Source organism: Ceratotherium simum, chromosome 16 (assembly GCF_057802395.1).
Source record: "Ceratotherium simum simum isolate JZ-2026a chromosome 16, ASM5780239v1, whole genome shotgun sequence".
In the NCBI taxonomy this organism is placed as follows: Eukaryota; Metazoa; Chordata; class Mammalia; order Perissodactyla; family Rhinocerotidae; genus Ceratotherium; species Ceratotherium simum.
The window spans coordinates 16,102,347-16,123,931 of NC_141915.1; the positions used below are offsets into that span (position 1 = coordinate 16,102,347).

Consider the following 21,585-nt stretch of genomic DNA (forward strand, 5'->3'; position numbering starts at 1 on the left):
TTTCTGGAACCAGATTTTTCTTTCTTTGCAGGGGACTGGCAAAAGTCAGCTACTCATCTACAGAAGAGTCTCCAAGTGGTTAAGGTTCGCCATGGGCCATCCAGTGTTGAAATGGGCCATGAGCTCTTCAAACTGGCCCAAATCTTTTTCAATGGGTAAGTCTTTCTCTTGCTTCCTAGCACTTCGCCAGGCCACACACTCTTCTGTCTTTTACTAGGCTCTTCTGTGTATTACTCTTTTTCTGTGGTGCTTTTGAGCATGTTGAAACTTCTTTATTTCCCCTTTTGGAGAGATCCTTTCCTTCTGTTTTACTGACGAACTTGAAGCGTTAGAATTTCCTCCTGAGAGATATAGGAAAGCTCTTAGCTCTGAAGGGAGTTTCTGAGGGAGAGCTTGCCAAGCGGCCCCACACCCGCCATCATAGCGGTTCTTCTCAGTCCTCACCGTTAGCCACCTCCCTCGTGCTCCATTCTCAGCACCCTCAACTCCGGGCGCTCTTCCTTCTCCCTAGTCCTATTCCTTTTAAAGCCCTTGTTTTCAGCCATGAGTGATTTTGCCCCCAGGGGACATTTGTCAATGTCTGGAGACATTTTCGATTGTCATGACTCAGGGTGGAGGCCAGAGATGCTGCTAAACATCCTACAATGCACAGGACAGCCCACTACGGGTAAGAATTATCTAGCCCAAAATGTCAGTAGTGTCAAGGTTGAGAAACCCTGCTTTAAAGGTGAGAAGGAGTGAACAGTAGGGCTGGTGAGTTGATACCTCATCCACTTTTGCAACTGAGATCACTGGGAGGCCCTAATTTCAGTATTTCTAGATGGAATACCTCCAGCCTTGATAGAGCTGCCACTGGTATACATAGGTGTGAGAAAGTGTTTGAAGCTTGATCCTAAGATTATGAATGGTGGTGGACCTGAGACCCGAGACACAGAGGCAGTCCATTTGGTCAGAGAGAGAAAAGGACTGCAAAGTTAGGTCACAGGGGGACTTGGTTACCCTGAGATGAAGACTCCTGAGTAAATATCAGATTAATGCTTTGAGATTTGCCTGTTTCTCAGGATCCTGGAATCTTTATACTTTTTTTCATAACTTTGTTCTCAAACTCTGCCTTGCGTTGTGTTTGTGAAAGTGTCTTATCTGCCCTTCTAGATTGTAAGATCCTTGAGGACAAAAATGATCTACTTCATATTCTTCCGGGGCATAGTAGGCCCTCAGTTAACGTGTGCTTGACTGAATGAGTGGATTCACTCCTCTTACGTCCTTTGGTGCAGGTTTGCAGTGCCCGAAGCTCTGAACACAATACGAAAGGCAGAAAAGGTTCTGTTGGTGCACTATGGCCCTTGGAATGATGAGATCCAGGAGCTACAAAAGATGAAATCCTGTTTATTGGATTTGCCGCCTGTCCCTGTGGGACCTTCGGTGTAGGATCCCAAGGGGACTTTGAACCACAGGAAAGGAGCCCATGTGGGATGAGTTAAAGAGGTTCTGCTGCTGCTGAGTTGTCGCCAGGAAATACAGGACTTGCCTGACAGTCACAGGCCTAGTGTATGAAGGGTGGGGGACTCAAAATCACTGCAGTTGGCGAGAGGCTCACCTATTGTGATGAATGTTCCTCGCAATAGTTAACTGCCCTCCAATAAAAACTCCCAGTACTCAGAAAAGACTTGAAACTAGGATCTGGAGAGCCTAATCCCTTTAAAAGGATTTTAGCTGATCTGCAGGCATCTGGATGTTAGCCTGGGGTTTTGGCTAGACGCCACCTTACTAAATGATGATAGTCTCTTTCCCTGGAACATTCCTATGGTTTCTAGTAGTAATGAAATGTTGTGCACCACTCCAGTGGGAACTTACACTCTTAGTAGTTGTATTGTAATTGAAAAATAATTATAGGGCCGGCTCCGTGGCTTAGCGGTTAAGTGCGCGCACTCTGATGCTGGCGGCCGGGGTTCGGATCCCGGGCACGCCCCAAGGCACCACTTCTCCGTCCAACCCGAGGCCGAGTCCCACGTACAGCAACTAGAAGGATGTGAACCTATGACATACAACTATCTACTGGGGCTTTGGGGGGAAAAAAATGAATAAATAAAATCTTTAAAAAAAAAAAAAGAAAAAAAGAAAAATAATTATAAAGCAAGAAATCAGTGAGGAGAAATCCATACCTCTAGAGACACAGTTTCACTTATGATATCTAGCTTCCTCAAATCCTTTGTTAAAACTGGTAGAGTGTAAATTGTGAATAGAGAAATAAATATGGGGCCATCTTATTGTTGGGCAGGTTCTTCCTAGGATGGCAACTCTCAATTTGTTTTCTACCGTTTTTTCAGTCCTTATTACCCGGCTTTAATCTATACTCTTGGCAGACTCATGACCAAACACTACTAAAATTAAGCTCGTTAGCAGTGACTTCATAACACACGTGCCTCCTTTCAGAGTTCTGTTTATTAGCAAGCCTGAAAAGAGACTACTTTTTTCTACCAGATCTCCCCAAGCTGGCAAATGAAATATAGATGGTATGAGTATTGAGAATGGGGAAAAACTTCAGAGGATGCTGAGGGGCTGGGCATTGCCAGACCCAAGACATGCCCATTGGTTGCCACGGCATTATAGTCGAGAAACGAATAGCCCTGAAGATGCCTGGCAGTAGCTTTTCAGGAAGCCGAGTGTTCGGAACACAGTTCGCATTCAAACTCTTGAATGAAGAACAGGCAGAATCTCATTTATCCTCCTTTCTACTAACTCACGGTGGCAAGGCAATAGCCAATGAGATTTTTTGGTAGAGCTAACTTTTTCAAGTAGAAAAATTTTGAGCTGTGGACAATTCTATAGTTTCTCTGTTCCAAACACTTGGCATGTTTCATGTTCCTAAAAGAGGTCCTGTTGTACTCTGTAAAATAGGCATACTTCCTTAGAAAGAATATGTTTGGAATTTTTACATATCAGGTCCAATTTAATGTGTACTCGAGAGCGTTCTTTAAGTGCTTTGTAAAATAAAGAATTATTTCCTGAAGTTACAAATTATCTCCCTTATCTGTCCGTGTGTTATCCTATGTTGTCAGGTGACATTTGCCTGACTGGGCAATATCTGTACCTGCATTAAAACCTAAAGTCTGGTTTGTGTAAGAGTGTGCTCCACCGATTGTGGGGGCAGGAGATGCCCTCCTGGGGGCATTAGTGGTCCTAGTACATAAATACTCCCAGAGCAGAGAATCAGTCCCTGTATTATGCAGTGCGGATAACTAAAGGTTCTCATACATGGTGACTCTCTGCAGAGTTTAGATACACCCAAGCTGTAATTACAGGACCAGCAGATTCCTGAAGGGCTATTTATCTTCATATTAAACTTAACATAGCTCAAAATAGGAGGAGAAACAGTGTAACAAAAGATGAGGATAAAGCACTTTTATTGAAAAGTATACATTGAAACATTATAGGGGCAGCCTTCACATAATATATAATCTGCCATCCTCCTGGGGTTTTCTTCATCTAGGGTACTTGAACATAAAGTGGAGCATTAAGTGCCCCTGGGGTCCAGAATTTTGCCTATGAAGAGAAGGGCCCCTGTGTCCGTGTCCCTCAGTACAAAGATGAAAGGTTGGTTAAGGTGATAGTCTAGGGGGAAGGTGAGGTGGGGCCCTGGGCTGGGGTTGGTGCCTGCCCCATCCTCATTCCACTCGAGGCCAGTGCGATGTTCCACTTGAGTGAGTTTGAGAGGTTTGCCTGTGATCTTGCTAAAGTCTGGTGAATCAAACAAGGATTGCAGCTCTGCAGAGATTGAGAGAGATTTCCATTAAAACCCTGCCTTGTCCAACACCCAAAGGAAGAATACAATCCTAATTCTTAAATCCTGATTCTCAAGAAGGCAAGTAAGCTGGGATTGGAACACCACTTGGACCTTCCATGAGGTATGTAGAGCTCTGGGCTGGTTAAGGGTTAAGAGACTTGCCCAAGAGCATACAGCAAGTGAGGTTAAGATCAGAAACCAGGGGCTGGCCCTGTGGTGTAGCAGTTAAGTGCGTGTGCTCCGCTTCAGTGGCCCAGGGTTCACAGGTTCAGATCCCGGGCGCGCACTGACGCACCGCTTGTCAGGCCATGCTGTGGCGGTGTCCCGTATAAAATATAGGAAGATGGGCACAGGCCCCATCTTCCTTGGGAAAAAGAGGAGTGGCCAGCCATAAAAAAAGACAAAATCATCCCATTTACAACAACATGGATGGGCCTGGAGCGTATTATGTTAAGTGAACTAAGCCAGAAAGAGAAAGACACTGTATGATCTCACTCATATGTGGACTATAAACCAACACATGGACAGAGAAAACTGTATTGTGGTTACCAGGGGCAATGGGGGTGGGGGGTAGGCACAAGGGGTGAAGGGAGTCATATATATGGTGATGGACAAACAAAAATGTACAACCCAAAATTTCACAATGTTAAAAACTATTAAAACATCAATAGAAAAAAAAAAGAGGAGTGGCATCAGATGTTAGCTCAGGGCTGATCTTCCTCACAAAAAAAAAAAAGATCAGAAACCAGGTCAACAGTGCTGTCTTAGAGGCAGTGTTCTGAGTTACTGTTATAGGATGTATGCTCATGGGGCTGAGGAATGAGTCTGATAAGGAAGGCAGTTCAATCTCCCCCCACACCGAGCACTATTAAAATTAAGGGATCTGGCCGGCCCCGTGGCTTAGCGGTTAAGTGCGCGCGCTCCGCTACCGGCGGCCCGGGTTCAGATCCCGAGCACGCACCGACGCACCGTTTCTCCGGCCATGCTGAGGCCGTGTCCCACATACAGCAACTAGAAGGATGTGCAACTATGACATACAACTATCTACTGGGGCTTTGGGGAAAAAAAAAAGGAGGAGGATGGGCAATAGATGTTAGCTCAGAGCCGGTCTTCCTCAGCAAAAAGAGGAGGATTAGCAGGGATGTCAGCTCAGGGCTGATCTTCCTCACAAAAAATAAATTAAATAAATAAATAAATAAATAAATAAATAAATAAATAAATAAATAAAATTAAGGGATCATCCATGGCCTCCTACAAGGCCATGGAGCCCTTGAGTTCTGCTTAGCAAGGTGGAAGGTTCAAAGACTCAACCCCACGCACCCCAAGAACAAAGGGGTCTTGCAAACATACTCATCTCCTGCAGAGACTTAGTGACTTCGCCTTCGTAACTCAGCTTCAGCTTGGGGATAGTCAGGACCGCTTGCACAGACTTCAGTTCTCGGTCTATGTCATGAATGAACTCAGAGGTGAGGCTCTCTTCTATCATGGTCAAGTTCTGGGTCACTATCTGAGGCAGGAAGAAGATGATACTCATGCTTCCAGTCAAGGGCAGCTGGGCAATCTGAAACAGGGAGGAAGCACATGGGTTAGTTCTTTGGAGCCCAAGAGCCTAGGGATAACACACACCCCAAGCTGCCTTCTCTCCCGTGATAGGGCCCTGACTGTGCTATCCCCAGCCCCTAATCTATTTCACAATTGTCCCTCTAGGCTATTGCTTTCTGGCAGCAAGACGTCTATTGATGTTCCTTCCAAAAGTAGGCTGTTGTCTTTTCTTACCTCAGCCTAATACCAACTAAAGTTATCTGCTAAAAGAATTTTCTTTGATGTTCCTTCCAAAAGTAGGCTGTTGTCTTTTCTTACCTCAGCCTAATACCAACTAAAGTTATCTGCTAAAAGAATTTTCTTTTGTGGTTCCAAGGAGCTAAAATTGAATTCAACGTATGTGTTTTCTCTCAAGGTTTGTCTGCCAACAGTTACTAAATGTACAGAGCCCTGGACTAGAAGTGGGGGCATTGGGCACAGAAGCAACAATGAAACAGGTCATTTGAGCAGAGGTTCTTAGCCTAAGGTCCATGGGACAAATGGCGTCGTCAGGGGTCCCAACAGCCCCTGAAGTCATATACAAAAATGCATGTGTGTGCTTACGTGGCATGTCTGAGTGTTTCAGGCATTTTGTCAGATTCCCAAAGAAAAAGGTTAAGAATTACTGACTTAGCATTAAAAGAAGTCAGGTGTATGTTAGAATGCCAGCAGTTTGGAGTGTGTCCAGCAGTTTGGAGTGTGTGACAGTTTTTGAAAAGTTTGGCTTTGAATTCTAGAAATAAAAGTTCTCTTGGGGCCGGCCGGGTGGCATAGCAGTTAAGTTTGCACGCTCCGCTTCAGGGGCCCGGGGTTCACAGGCTCAGATCCCGGGCGCAGACTGACACACCGCTTGTCAAGCCATGCTATGGAGGTGTCCCATATAAAGCAGAGGAAGATGGGCACGGATGTTAGCCCAGGGCCAATCTTCTTCAGCAAAAAGAGGAAGATTGGCAATGGATGTTAGCTCAGGGCTAATCTTCCTCACAAAAAATAAAGTTCTCCCCCCCAAAAAAGAAGAAAGAGAGAAAGAAGGAAGGAAAGAAAAGACAAGAAAACACCAACATTTGAGTGCCTGATCTAGAGGACTCCTTTCACATTACCTTATTAATCCTTGCAACAAACCCTGAAAAGATAAGTTTTGGTAACTACTCCCTTTCATTTTAAGAAGAAAGGCTCAGAGAAGCTGTTAACTTGCTGAAAGTTACACAGCAGGTAAAATTTAGACAGCTGTCAGATCTCAAAGGTCATTCTATTTCCACTGCACCATCCTGCCTGTCTTTGTTCTCTTCCCACACCCACCACTCACCCTGCCCCTACAGACCTTGCAGTTGAGATCAGAATCTAAGCCATAGCGTATAATGGCCTTCGGGTCTGACATCATGGGGACTGTCACGGTCCTCTCCTCATCCAAGTAGAAATCCTTGAGGGAAGTCTTTCTGGAGTCAAACTTTGTTACCCACTGCCCTGGAATGAAACAAATGGAGTGTCCTGAGCCCCAGGAGACCAGAAAGGCATTGGGACCGTGCTGTGAGGCCAAAGCATGTCGTTGAAAATTGCCCAGCTAAAGGAATCTTAGTCGTCAGAGGCCCTGACACATCGGAATAGCTCTACTTCAGAATGTGCAGTCTGGGCCACAGTATTTCCAGGATCCTCGATACCTTCCGTAAGTAAACTCAGAAGGAAATATGTTGATTTTACTGATTTGACCACCTGGACTATACGGGTTCTGTGACAGCCTGGGAGAAAAGTAAACTGGTGCACACTTCCACAGCAATGTATCCGGAGATAGAATCAAAGGAGGTCAGAGCTGGAAGGGACCTCGACATCATCTCCTCACCCCTCTCCGAGCTGAAAAAGCCCTGAAGCTCAGAGAGGGAAGTGGCTCACACAGCGAGGTGATGACCAAGCTCCCTTAGTTTAACGTGGCCTCTAACCTGCTGGTCTGTAACTGCTTCTTTCACTCCCTGGAGATCAGTGCTTCAGTAGGGCTTTCCTCTAAGAGTTTAGGCGTCCACTCTTGCCACTGCCTGATAAATGGTTATAAAGCGTTTTAAGGGAGGTTGCCCAGAATCCCACTCAAGGCTTATGTGAATGGGGCTGGCCTCACACTGGGCCCATAGAATGGTCTTGGCCACATTGCCACAGCCTAGAAGAATATTGGTAGAGAACTAACAACGGTTTATGGAGTACCTGCTGTGTCCTGGGCACAGTGCTAGGGTTGATGTGAAGATGGGAGACAACGTAGACAGGGTGCCTCTGAAGTAAGTTACCGTCCCCGTGTTAGAGATGAGAAGATAGATAGGCTCAGAGAGGCTATGAAGCTGGTGTAGGGCTCTACAGCCAGTGAAGGCAGAGCTGGGCTTGGACCCTCTTCTGACTCCAGCCAGAAATCTAACAGTGCCCGCCCACACGGGCACAAGAGTGAGTGCTTTCTTCTCCCTGCTGGTCTCTCCACAAGCCTCTCACACTCTGTAAGCACTGAGATCTGATAACAAGCAGACAGCCCTCAGGCAAGTGCATTTCTCAGGTCCTCCTCTGGCTTCGGCTGGGTTTGTGTTGAAGTAAAGCTTTGACTTCCCCCCTTTGCCGGCCCCCTCTGACGCCCGCCATCCACCCTTGGCCAAAAGAGAAATGGAGAAGCCCGCACCCTTGAAGTAAGCCACACCGAGAAGGAGAATGCTGATTTCACTGGGCACTTCCCTTGTGGACCTAGCGATTTTCCCTTTCGTCTGGGCCTGCACCCAGTTGTTAAGCTCCTGAAGGTCTGCGCGAGGGTTGCCGGTCAGGATTTTGGGCCTGGACCCATATGACTTTTCCAGTGGTGCGACAAAGCTGGATTTGATGCGCAGCTCTGGAAGAGATGGAGCAGGGTTAGTGTACTCTGAAAGCATGCCAGGCTTAGGTTCTGGTTTACCACTCAGCAGGCCCTGACTTCCTGCCTAGCATCTCCCTGTGACTTGCTGGGACTTTGTGCCAACTTCCCCAGGCACTGGACAGGGAACAACAGATTTTGCTCATTGCCGTTTCTCTTCATGTTACGGCCCTCCCTCAACCCCTTCCTCTGTCTCCCTCAGCCCACTTCCTCTTTCTGATCCTCTTTGGGCTCACGGGGCCCCTTCCTGCCCACCAGTGCCAGGCCTGGCCTGGGTAGACATGATCTACTGTTTAGAAAGAAACCCCCCTGCATAGAGCCTAGAGCCCCACGCTCCTCAGGCAGCCCGCTAGCACACTCACTCTTCTCAAAGATGATCCGGGAAGCACTCTTGAGGTTCTTCTCGGGGGCAGTGACGGAGGCAAGGAGGTCCTTGTAGGTGCTGTGGATGTCTGGGTTGTTGATCAGGTCATAGTAGAGAGCCCGGTGAATGGTGGACTCTGTTCGCTGCTCCGCTCCTACCAGACAGATGAGGATGTGAGCCTCAGTAACTGCCCACCGGGGCCCGAATCAGGTCAGCTCCCATGACAGGACAGGGATGCTGTACTCAGTCTTGTCTGCTGATACTGGAGACGTTCTAGGTGGGCAAGGAATTTGAAGGCAGTGGGAGAAATAAAGGTTTTCCTAAAGTAGGCTGAGGGCCTCAGGCCTAGAGAGAGAGAAGGGTGGAGTGAGGGGTACCAGTCCCTGTGCTTCTCCCATCACAGCACTGACCAGACTGTTTGTAGTTCCCTGTTTGTTAATTTCCGCCCGTAAACTCAGCTGTGATCCAAGTGAGAGCAGAGACATGCCTGCTTTGGTGCGGTTATGTCCCCAGAACCCAGCCAAATGGCTCGCAAGCAGCAGAAGCTGGTTTAAGGAATGGATGCGCATCAAAGTCACCACTTCATTAAGTGGTCTCGAGGCCACACCCCTGCGTGTCAGCAGTGCTCAGCACCCTCCTGGGGAGGAGGAGAACTGTGTGCATAGCCCTCGAGCTCCCACTTGCAGGCACCGGGACCCTGCCGGGCCAGTCTTTCAGTGCCCCTTTGCCCCTCCCTGAGGTGCAGGGTCTCTAGGGCTTTGAGAGCCATATATATGCAGAGGCCAGATGGCAGCTCTAGGATTCTGGGGCTTTGTGCATCGGAGAACTCACCCAGCGAAAGGGCAGAGAGTGCCGTGGCCACGCTGAGTGGGGACAGGAGAACGTTGGCAGTGGGGCTCATGCTGGATCTCACGCGGTACAGGTCATAGCCAAAGTTGGAGATGGCCGCTGCCAGCTTGTTCACAGGGACCTTGAAGAAGGGGTCCTCCTCCTCCACTGGCACCCCTGTGGTGTCGGGGTCTGGGGAACCCTGGATTTGAGTACAAGAACCAGTGGAGATGAGCAATGGGTGGCTGGTCTCCTCATTGCTTTGAGTGGGATTGCTGTGCTGGCCCCTCAGGGCCGTCCTGTCTGAGTGTGGTATGTTTATAACCTCATGGTGGAATGAGATGTGTTCCCTGATCAGGCAAGAGCTCTCTGCAGGGGAGAGGCAGCCCAGAAGAGAGATTAGCTGACCAAGTTTAAATACTAGTGACCTGTGAGCCTCAGGACTGTGACACATTAAAGAAAAAGGAGAGGTGTTCCCCTTCCCAAGAAACCCTGTTCTCAGGCCAGACCAGGCTACCCATCTGCTCCCAGCTCTCTACCTGGACCTCCGATCAAACCCCCCTGTCTTTCATGGCCCTGCTCAGATATCACCTTCACCACAGACTTTCCCTGATCGCCCCAATCTGAAGGAACCTTTTGGTTTTCTGACCTTTTTTTCAGAGGCAACTACCACTTATGTATTAACCACCTACCATGTGCCAGGCTCTGTGCTAGTTCTTTCATTTGAGTTACTTCATTTCACACTTGATGTATTTGTCTGATACCCCAAGAGACTAATATCTCAAAAGACTGAGTTCCTTGAAGGTGAGAACTGAGTCTTATATTTCCACCCATCTCCAGCACCTACAGAGTAGGTGTTCAGTAGATGACAAATAACTGACTGGCCACGATGGCCTGTAAGGATGGGAATTTTTAATCCCATTTTATAGATAAGATAACAGAGACTCAGGTAAAAGTGACTTGTCTGAGGTCACAAAGCTAGTGAGGGGTAGAGCGAGAATTCAAACTCAGAACTCACAACAAAGTCCAGGGCTCCAGCCATTATGCCCTGGCTGTCCTGGCCCCTCGTGTGACAGTGACTCCCGACTGTCACATAGCATAGGCTTCTCTTGAGGGTCTGCATCTGCGTTTGCAACCCGACTATGCTCTCTCTGGACAGGAAAGTGGTCTTTCCATGATCTTACATCTCTGCTGTGCCCTGGTCAGTGTTGGAACTAATATCTAAGATCACCACCCACTTGGTGAGACCCACAGTCATGCAAAGTAATGAGAAAAGTCTCCACTGAGGGACAGCCCTGGGCTTGTTAGAGGGCTTTTGCTTTTCACTTTTTTGGTTCTTATTTTTGTCCCCACTGTGTTCTCTGAAAGGCAGAACAAAACTGCCTGTTTTGTCTCTGTTTTTCCCTGTCTAGACATAAAAGCCAGGGCCTGGCCTGGGACCTAGGTGCCCAGCTCCTGCCCTGCATGCTGCCTGCTGCAGAGGGGCTGGAATAGCTGACACCCCCCACACCTCTAGCTCACCCCCACCCCCACCCCCACTGACCTCCTCTAGGCCACCAGCGTCGTTCTGGCAGCTTCCATGCCCGAGGAGGGCTCCAGTCCAGAGGAGTAGCATGAGGGCCTGCATCCTGGGGCCTGCAAGAGAGCAAGAGGCAGCAGGCTGCTTCCCTCACCCGCCCACCTGCACCACCAGGCCACCCTGGGCAGGGAGCAGAAGGCTTGGCAGGACCAGGCACCTTCCCTCCAGCCTCCCCCGGCTGGAAGTGGACCTTCAGCTTGATGATCCCTCCCTCTCAGCAATGTCCTCCCCACCCCTCCACCTGCCTCGTGTCCCACAGTCACATGGTAAGCTAGCGCTTTCATCCCATTGTCTGTGTCAGGGGACCCACCTTCGAACCTAAAGTTCTAGGGGAGTGAAAATGCAGCAGTGGCTCCTCTGTGTGGAGTGTGGTCTAGTATGAATGCAAACCGAGGCTTTTCCCTGGTGGCATCTGACCAGCTCCTTATATAGGGTTTGGGGCAATGTCTAGTAACAGAATGGGAGCAGAACCTGAGTCTCAGATGTCGAGTCACAGAGAATGGAGAAGGGAGGCATCTGGTCCAATCCCTGTCATCCCCGAGAAGTTCTTAAATTCTCTCCTTGAATTCCTCTGGCCTAGAACCTGTGGCCTCATCAGGGACTTATCCCTTCTCAGGCAGTTATGTGTCAAGAGCTCTCACTTGGTGGTTAGGCGTGCTGGGTCTAGGGTCCGACAGCCTGGGTTCAAATCTCAATTCTGTGTCTTAAGAGCTCTCTAAATCACAATGTCTTCTCTTATAAAATGGAAACCAAATAGTTCTTACCTATTGTGATGAGGATTAAGTTAGACAATGCCTTAACAGCACTTAACAGTGCCAGAGACCAGGGAGCTCTCCAACAATCCCTCAGCCAAAATGCATCTCTCTACAGCTAGAACCCCAGGGCCACACTTCTCCCCAGGGAGCCAGATCCTCTTCCCCCTACCAGCTTGAAAATAGCTCTTACACCTCCAGAGCCTTCTTTCCTTCAGGTTAAACAAGCCCGTTTCTTTTTTCTTTTTCTTTTTTTTTTTTTGCTGAGGAAGATTCACCCTGAGCTAATGTCCGCACCAATCTTCCTCTATTTTGTATGTGGGTCACTGCCACAGCATGGCTGATGAGGGGGTGTATGTCCATGCCCGGCATGCAAACCCATGCACCCGGGCCACTGAAGCAGAGTGTGCCAAACTTAACCACTATGTCTGCTTATTTGTAAGACCACCCAAGTGCCTTCACCTCCCCAGCAGTGGCCTCTTCTGACCAGGCTCTGGTCTGGCCCCTGGCCCACAGGGAAAAGGGAAATTGGGTCCAGGGCTCTATGTGCTCCACCATCCCTTACCCTCCTGCATCCACTGCGTCTATGAGCTCAGCCCTGGAGTCAGGATGTGGAGGTCGGGGGGGATGAAGGCAGCTGGGGGCGTTCACAGATAAGATCTTCCAAGAGGCCTCCTGGTTAAAAAGTGGAACAACGTCTCAGCAACCAGGACCTGTGGCTGGTCCATGTTCTCCCTCCATCCATACTGCCAAGTCAAGAATTTATAATCTGTCTCCCTTGCAATATACACACAGGCCACGGGTCTCGAGCTGTTTCGTTATCCTTCTATATACCCATAAACATTCCCCCCAGCACGCACACACACATACTTTTCTGACTTCTCAGAACAAACAGGAAAGTTTGGAGTGCAGTGTGTGATTTTTGGCCAAAGTCCTTAGAATTAAGTCTGATAATCCGCTGGACAACATTGTTGAGCATGAAGGGCAACAAAAGGAAAGATCGCCTTCTGAGCTGGCCCGGCTCACAGCAGGCCTGCCGGTGGGAACCAGCCCGGCTTTCTCTCCCAACCCCCTTCCGAGCTCGTGTCGCAGAGTGAGCTCCACGGACCCTGGAGCCTCAGCCAGCGGCTCTTCCACACGGCTGCTCCTGCCGCTCAGGGAGAGATCTTCTGTTGAGACAACAGGAAAAGCTTTCTATAGTGCAAGACAGAGACCTTAACACCATCCAGGCTTACAGCTGCGCTCACTGCCAGGCCGGCCCCACCCTGAGCTGGCAGGAGCCATCCTTGCCTGAGCCTCGGAGGCTCGTTTATTGAAGACTGAAAATTCCGTGAGATGCATGGGCGGCAAGGCTAGAGAAAAAGCCATTAGCTCTAGTCCCTCCGGCCAGGGTAGGGAATTGAGATAGGAGGGAGGAGATGGGGGCCATCCTGACAGAGTGTTTAAGGAAACTAAGTTCACAATTCAAATGCACTTGAATGTGGGGCCTTGTCTGTAGGAGCCCCTACAGAGTCTGAGCCCGAGCCCCAGGTCGTGTGATCACTGTTGCCATACAGGTGGTCTGAGAACTGAAGATGAGGTGAGGGACCCCGGCAGGGGAAAAGCACATGGGTCCACAGCTGGACATGTAGTGTTAATGACCCCTCTTTGAATCCTCCACCACAAGCCCTGGGGATGAGGGAAGTGGAGAGATTACTGAAAGCCCCCCCTACAAGGGCAGTGAGAGGGCAGAGAGTAAGGCTCTGCATGGGAGGCCCCTCCGAGCACACTCAATGCCCTGTCCGAGGTGAGTGTTCTCTGGGTGGGGGCAGGCAGCCATTGCCTGGCCAGGAGCACAGAGACAATGATGCCATCCTGTCCAAAGGGCAGTATCCAAGCCAGACTCCTGCCCTACCAGGTGGGGGAGGGCATGGGGAGGAGGTAGAGATCCTCCCTGTTGGGCAAAGGTCAGGCCTCACTTTCTGCCACATTGCCCAAATCAAGAGACACACGGAACTGGGATTTTGTGATCTTGCCTTCAAGCTGGGAGGATAAATTTGAGCCAGTACATGTGTTTCAGATTAAACCCAGTTGTGAGACAAACACCATCCCTCCTCCTCCTCCCAGAACCACACAGCCTTCAAGCCACATGGCAGTGAAGCTCATGGGCAGTGCAGGGAAGGGCACCGCCCTCTCCTCTGGCTCTGGGAGGGAGATTCCAAAGGCCCCCCTTCGGCCCACCCCATCCCTGGGGACCCCACCAGTTCCAAGGCAATGTCCCTTCTGAAGTCTTGGAACCTGATTGCGTTGGGCCAGGGTGCCCATGAGTTTCACCCCCCCAAATCCCAGAAAGAGGAGCCCTAGGAACTGAACTCCCTGGCCCCCTTCCCCTCCCACCCTCAGTCTATGGGCTGAACTCCTGCTAGACAGGCACGGGCCAGACTGATGGGGTTTCTGGGAAGCCTGCAGTATTTCTTCGGCCCAGACCAGCTCCTTGCTGTGGCTTGCCCCAGGGACCAGAAAGGGTACAGGCAGCCGTCCTCTCCACCACTGGCAGCTGAGCCCCTAAACCCCATACACTGGCTGGGCTAAATAGCAGTCATTGTTTGCAAGAGGCCAAAACCCCATTGATCTCCCAGCTTTTACTGGCAGCTAATTCGACCAAAGAAAACGGTGGGTGCTGGATAGAAGGACCCAGCTGTCCTCCATCCCAGCCCTCCGGCAGCTGCCTGGCAGTGTTGGGAAGTTACCTCTGAAATCAGCACCAGTTGATTTTGAAAAAATAGCAGGGAGCTGAACCCAAGCCAAGGCTGGGCTGGAGGACCGGCAGCCTCCCTAACTGCCCCAGTGGAGACACAGCTCCGGGACAGCCTCCTTCCCTCAGGCTGCAGAGCCCCTGTGAGGTGTTACCCAGACCTCAGCCAGCAGCTGAGCTGGCTGCTTCTTCCCCACCACAGCCCCCCTCCGTTGTTTCCCACCCACTTCATTCAAAAGTCTTTCCAGCCTCTTCTCCTAGTGGTGCAGTGGGGTTTGGGGATAATTGGCTCCTGGCCGTCCGACCCCCAACTCCCTCTGCCCTCTCTTATCTACTCACCCTGGGGCCCAACCTGCAAGACCTACTGTGTCCCCACCTCCTCTCCCTTGCACCCCTCTTTTCTGCTCCCTGGAGTACTCCTGCCTTTCTCCAGTCCCCCCAGCCCAGGGGAGCTTCTCCTGTCTTCTCCTGAGACACACAGCAGACAGGGAGCTGCTTTACCTGTGAGTGCGCTGCAGCTCCGTGCCCAGCCTAGGTCTGCACACTGAGGGGGCTCCTGCAAGCACAAAAGCTTTTTCTGCTGCCTCCCAATCCAGCGTCCAGCAGGCTTCAGATTACAGCTACTCCTTTCTTAAAGCGACCTGCATTCAATTTGGATTCTGTGATTGCATCATTGTCCGATGTTAACTTTAACCCACTGCTGCCCTTCCGCAACACACCCCAAAGACACACTCATTCACACACCCCACTCCTCCACCAGACCTTCCTTTAGGGCCCTGGCCTTCCTCACTGCCTGTGGTCCCACCCCAGAGGCACCCTGACCAGCCTGGGTGGGAGACGGGACTGAGGAAGAGTCTTGCAGGAGGAGGTCTGGGAGACAGGCTGGTGGGGTAGAGAAAACACTGGCCCAGTCCCGGGAATCTGGATTTTTCCTGGTCCTTGGCTCTGGCACTAACTGAAGTTTGGGGCAAGACAACTCTCATGGCTTCTCCCTTTCCTCGGCTTAAAAATGAAGGTACGGAATTGGGATATGTGTGTGTGCTTCTTAGGCCTGAAATTCTGTGATTTCTGAAGATCAGGAAGGGCAGTGGGGAAAATATCTGACCAGAGGAAGAAATGATGAGAGGTTCTATAAACATTAGCACTGAGATGAGGCCGAGGGTGTGCCTGGCACCTGCCTACACATGACAGAGGTCACCTGGAGAGCAGAACACCTAGCCCTGCTCCCTGTGGGATGGTTAGGAACTTGCAGTGTGGTTGTGAAACTAAAATACCAACACAGGAAATAATTAGAGAATATAATAGAACGTTTTCTAGGCAGATAGGAGTCCTGGCCAAAAGCCCATGGTCATTCAGAGAAGGAGAGCTCAGAGAAGGAAAGGAGAGCACTCTGGGATATTTAGCTTGAGGAAGAGAAACTGTAGGGGAACCTCAACACATATGAGGCTCCAGGGAGCAGAGCTGGGGTCCCTGGGTAGAACTTTCCAGTGGGACAGTTTCAGCTTTATATAAGGAAGAGTGTGTCACCAGTCAGACTTCAATCCTTTCAACAAGAAATTGAGTCCCTCGATGCAAGGTGCTCGCTAGGTCCACAGAGGAGAAGGGATACAGAGGTGAAGACTTAGTGCCCACCCTCCAGAAACTTACTGGCTAATAACAGGCTGATAGAAGAACAGCTGTCCCAATATAAGGCGGCACATTCTCTATAGACAGTAGCATTCTCTCTAGCAGCACTGTCCAGTGCAGTAGCCACTAGCCACGTGTGGCCACTCGAAATGTGGCTGGACTGAGCTGTGATCTACTGCAAGTGTAAAATACACACCAGATTTTGAATACTTAGTATGACAAAAATAAGGTAAACTTTCTCAATGATTTTTACACTGATTACATATATTGGATTAAATAAAATATATTATTAAAATTAATTTCACCTATTTCTTTTTTAATGTGGCTACTAGAAAATCTTAAATTACACATGTGGTTTGCATTGTATTTCTATTGAACTGCATTCCTCTGCAAGGGATTGTGGCAGTGCGGTTGGAATATATGAAGCTAAACTGAGTCTTGAAGGGTGAATAAGAATGAGCTAAGCCAAGAAATGTGGGAAGGACATGACTATCTATGTGGACAAGTTAAAATTGGATCCCTGTCTCACACCATACACAACAATTAACTCTAGGTACATTAGAGATTTAAATGTGAAAAACAATGTCTGTTTTTGCAAAACCTTTTTAAATGGCTTTTTATTTAAATTGTGTACTTATTTTTGTATAGGTGTTTTGTTCACATGGTTCAAAATTCAAAAGCAACAAAAGGTATACAGTGAAAAGTCTTCCTCTTGCTCTCATCTCCAGTCACCTGATTCTACTCCCTGGAGACAGCTGATGTTAATCTCTATGCTGATGTTAATTTCCTATATATCCTTTCAGAGATATTTTTAATGCTTTAAAAAGCAAATACAAACACACATATACAACAGGGAAAATTGTAAATATTTTAGGAAAAAAGTACAGATGGATCCCTTTGTGATCTCTGAATAGGAAAGATTTTTTTAGACAAGACCCCCAAAAGAAACACAAATTATAAAAGACTCATAGGGGCCGGCCCCGTGGCTTAGCGGTTAAGTGCACACGCTCCGCTACCGGTGGCCCGGGTTCGGATCCTGGGCGCGAACCGATGCACCGTTTCTCCGGCCATGCTGAGGCCGCATCCCACATACAGCAACTAGAAGGATGTACAACTATGACATACAACTATCTACTGGGGCTTTTGGGAAAAAAAAAAAGGAGGAGGATTGGCAATAGATGTTAGCTCAGAGCTGGTCTTCCTCAGCAAAAAGAGGAGGATTAGCATGGATGTTAGCTCAGGGCTGATCTTCCTCACAAAAAAAAACAGTGCTGCTATAACATTCCTGCCCATACTTCCTTGTGTACATATATGGAGTCTTTTCAGCTCACATGCTTAGGAGTAGAATTGCTGAGTTGGGGGTTTGGGTTTACCAATCTTTTTTTGTAAGGAAGATCAGCTCTGAGCTAACATCCGTGCCAATCCTCCTCTTTTTGCTGAGGAAGACCGGCCCTGAGCTAACATCTATTGCCAATCCTCCTCCTTTTTTCCCCCAAAGGCCCAGTAGATAGCTGTATGTCATAGCTGCACATCCTTCTAGTTGCTATATGTGGGACGCAGCCTCAGCATGGCCGGAGAAGTGGTGCGTCAGTGCACGCCCAGGATCCGAACCCGGGCCGCCAGTAGCAGAGCGCGCGCACTTAACCGCTAAGCCACAGGGCCGGCCATAGCAGCACTGTTTGTAGTGGAAGAAAAATGGAAGCTCCCTGCACATCCGTCAACAGGAGACTAGATAAAGGGTGGAAGAGTCTACAGCCGTGAGAAATAATGCAGGGAAGCCACTTACATCGACACAGATTTATCTCACAATGTGGAGGGATACAAGTTGCAGGAGAATACGAACAGGATGATACATTTATGTAAGGCTTAAAAACACACAGTACTAAGTACCACTTATGGATAAAAATTCACGTGGTGAAAGTAAAAGAAACACATGAAAATAATAAAAACCAAATTCAGGATGTTGGTTATGGGGCAGGGGAAGGACTGGAAAGGGAATGTAGGGCTGCCACTATAGTGAGAATATTTTTTAAGCTGGGCAGTGGCATTATGCAATTCATTATACCTTTTTGTACGTCCTAATTATTTCACAACAACTTATAAAGAAAGATGATTTCTCTTTCCTCCAATTACTGTGAAAGGAATGTGTCCTGCTCCTGTCAAAGGAGAGGGCCTCCACTGGTGCTCCTCAAGGACTTTGCTCCTGCAGGCAGCCCCTCTCCTGCATAATCAGTATACCCCTCTCCAAGGATCATTCCACAGCCTTCAAACAGCCTCTATCACTCCCCTCTTTAAAGACACTTCCTTTATGCCACCTCGCCTAAATCTACGCCCATTCCTCCGTTCTCCCTCACAGCTGTGCGGGAAGAGCTATGTACTCCTGTGTCTGCACTGTCTTAGCTCCCTTCTCTCCTCAACCCCAAACTTGCTTCTGTGCCCACCTCTCCTTTGAAACTGCCATTGTGAAGTTCACAGGTGACCTCTGTGTTGACCAGCAAATGGACATCTCTGCCCTTGGCAGGAGGCAGCAGAGCAGACTTCCTCCTTTTTGAAACCCTGACTCTCCACGTCCTCCCGTTTCAATCCCACCTCACATGCTGATCTTTTTCGTCTCCTTTTCTGGCTTGATCCTGGGACTCCTTTTCTTCTCCATCTCCATCTCCTCTTAGGCGATTTCTGCCAGTTCCAGGACTTTAAATGCGTCTGTATGCTCCCAAATACACACTTCCAGCCCTCACCAAGATATCCAGTTGCCTATATGACATATCCACATGGATGCCCAGTGGGTAGGATGAACATATAATTTATCATCCAAACACTTCGCAGAGCAAAGGCAGGTGCTATTAAGCTGGAACCACAGACGTAACTTGAACTCTCCAGGCAGATTGGGACATATGGTCCCTCTGTGTTAGTGCGGCACTTCAGTCATAACACATTCCAAAATCTCCAATTGATCCTAAAATCTGTCTCTCTCTGATTCCCATCTCAGTAAAACCCATTTTCTCAAGACAAAAATCCAGAAATTTGAACGATGAACCCACCATCTTTGAGCCTTTCCCTCATCTCCTATACAGTCTACCTAATTCTAATTTTATTTATTTATTTATTTTTCCCCCAAAGCCCCAGTAGATAGTTGTATGTCATAGCTGCACATCCTTCTAGTTGCTGTATGTGGGACTCGGCCTCAGCATGGCTGGAGAAGTGGTGCGTCGGTGCCCGCCCGGGATCCAAACCTGGGCCGCCAGCAGCAGAGCGCGCACTTAACCGCTAAGCCACGGGGCCGGCCCCAGTCTACCTAATTCTAAAACGTCTACAAAATATATCTGAATTCTGAGCACTTTCCTTTATTTCTGCAGCCATCACCCTGGGCCAAGCCACCTACATCTTTTGCCTGCTAACCAGTCTCCCTGCTCCTGCGTTTGTCCCTCTATATTCTGTTCTCCACACAGCAGCCCAGTGAGCCTTCTAGAGCTCAAGTCAGACCGTGGCACCCCTCAATTAAAAGCCTTCTGCCGTGAATAAGTTATCGCCATCCACAACAACACAGATGAATCTCACAAACATGAGGGTGAACGAAAGCGGACAGACTCAGGAGAGCACGGACTGTGTGACTCCTTTATAGAAACTTCAAAACCAGGAAAAACAAATTTGTTATTAGAAGTCAGGAGAATGAGTCCTGTTTCTTGATCTGGGTGCTGGTTGCATAGGGGTACTTAGTTCGTGAAAAAAATTTGTTAAGCTTATGTACAGTTATGACTTGTGTACTTTGCATACTATATTTCTTTTTTTTTTAATTTTATTTATTTATTTTTCCCCCCAAAGCCCCAGTAGATAGTTGTATGTCATAGCTGCACATCCTTCTAGTTGCTGTATGTGGGATGCGGCCTCAGCATGGCCGGAGAAGCAGTGCGTCGGTGCGCGCCCGGGATCCGAACCCGGGCCGCCAGCAGCAGAGCACATGCACTTAACCGCTAAGCCACGGGGCCGGCCCTGCATACTGTATTTCTTTTTTTTTTTTTTTTTTTTTCCCCCCCAAAGCCCCAGTGGATAGTTGTATGTCGTAGCTGCACATCCTTCTAGTTGCTGTATGCGGGACTCGGCCTCAGGATGGACGGAGAAGTGGTGCCTCGATGCGCACCCGGGATCCGAACCCGGGCCACCAGCATCACAGCGTGCGCACTTAACCACCAAGCCACGGGGCCGGCCCCCTGCATACTATATTTCAACACAAAATTTTAACTTGTTTATCATCTAGACCACTCCACGACCAGATTTAGGCTCTGGAGGGTGGAGATCTTGTCTGCGTGTTCATTGCTGCATCCCCAGAGCTTGGTGCTCTGCTGGGCACATGGGAGGTGCTTGATAAGGATTTGCAGGGTGGAGGATACAGTTAAGGTGGCCAGACCAATAGCAGGGAGGACCGAGGAGGCAACGGCAGTGACCTTCAGGAGTGATGAGTAGATCCAAACCATGACTGGCGCAGAAATGGAGAGGAGGAAGGCTCAGGAGGTAAAATTAAGCCGGTGGCCTTGCTGATTTAACTTTCCAATGACTTCTTACCTCTTCTGAGATAAAAACCATGGTCTTTACAGTGGCCCTAAAGCCCTACGTGACTGTCTCTGACTCCTTCCTACTCCTCCCCTTCACTCCCTCCACTCCAGCCCCACGGATCTCCTGCTCATCCTGAACTCGTCCTGAACCTTCCGAGCACTCTCCCACCTCAGGAACTTGGCACTTGCTATTCCTCTGCCCAAGATGCTCTTCCTCGAAGTTTCCATGGTGCCCACCCTCACCTCTGTCAAGTCTCTGCTCCAGTGTCACCTTCTCTGGGAGGCCATCCCTCACAGCACTCCCTGTCCCCCTTCCCTGCTTTATTTCTCACCATAGCTCTTATGGCCCTCTGACACACCACATATTTCACTTGTTTATTTATTACCTCTCTCCCCCCACTGCTAGTTTGTATGAAGCAAGATGCCACCCCGGGCACCTGCTCTTAACCACTGCATTTCAGGGCTGCAGGTGGCTGCTGCCTCACGGACACCCTGCACTCACAGACAAGGGCCCCCCAACATGGACACCCGTGCTGCCCCAGCCCTGTGCCAAGGTGCCCCCAACCATTGCCCCCAAGTCCTCGGGCACTGACAGCCTCCAGCCAGAGCTGAGCCGAGTGCTCCCCGCAGCCTGCCCGCCGGCTGGCGGGCGCCAGCTCCTCGCAGGGGGGCCAGCATGTAATTAGAAACTCCCCAAGCTCCCTAATTGCCAGTTCTTCTCCCAAACCGAGAGGCTGGCGCTATTCTGAGCCGCCCTTATTGCTGACTGCCTGAGGCCTGTAAAGAGGAACAGGCTGAGAACAGAGCCAGGCTGGTGTGGAGGTGGCCCTGGAAAGGCCTGCCAAGGTCAGAGGGGACGGCACGGTGGAGAAGGGCTGGTGAGTGGCCAGAGACCAAACGTGGCACAGGGAGGAT

General features: G+C 49.3%; 2 protein-coding genes across 7 annotated transcripts in view; one reads left to right on the forward strand and one right to left on the reverse strand.

Moving 5' to 3' along the window:
- The window catches only part of SMYD4 (SET and MYND domain containing 4), a 43,125-nt gene extending 40,115 nt beyond the window's left edge, over positions 1-3,010 (forward strand). For all 5 annotated transcript variants that reach the window (XM_087440650.1, XM_004433305.3, XM_087440653.1 and 2 more), the window contains 2 exons: positions 32-155; positions 1,275-3,010. In XM_087440650.1, the coding sequence (XP_087296776.1) occupies positions 32-155; positions 1,275-1,428 (278 nt within the window). In that variant the 3' untranslated portion in view covers positions 1,429-3,010. The remainder of the gene's footprint in view (positions 1-31; positions 156-1,274) is intronic.
- Positions 3,011-3,387: 377 nt separating this feature from the next.
- SERPINF1 (serpin family F member 1) lies at positions 3,388-15,071 on the reverse strand. Of its 2 annotated transcripts, none has more exons than XM_014789705.2 (8): positions 14,996-15,071; positions 10,973-11,064; positions 9,433-9,631; positions 8,600-8,755; positions 8,013-8,216; positions 6,687-6,829; positions 5,135-5,345; positions 3,388-3,765 (listed from the first exon to the last, which is right to left on the reverse strand). In XM_014789705.2, exons 2-8 carry the CDS (start codon positions 11,054-11,056, stop codon positions 3,515-3,517), a joined length of 1,248 nt encoding a protein of 415 aa, XP_014645191.1. In that variant the 5' UTR covers positions 11,057-11,064; positions 14,996-15,071; the 3' UTR covers positions 3,388-3,514. The 2 variants fall into 2 exon arrangements, with proteins under 2 accessions (XP_014645191.1, XP_087296782.1); XM_087440656.1 differs by lacking the exon at positions 14,996-15,071 and adding an exon at positions 12,326-12,457.
- Positions 15,072-21,585: the final 6,514 nt, after the last annotated feature.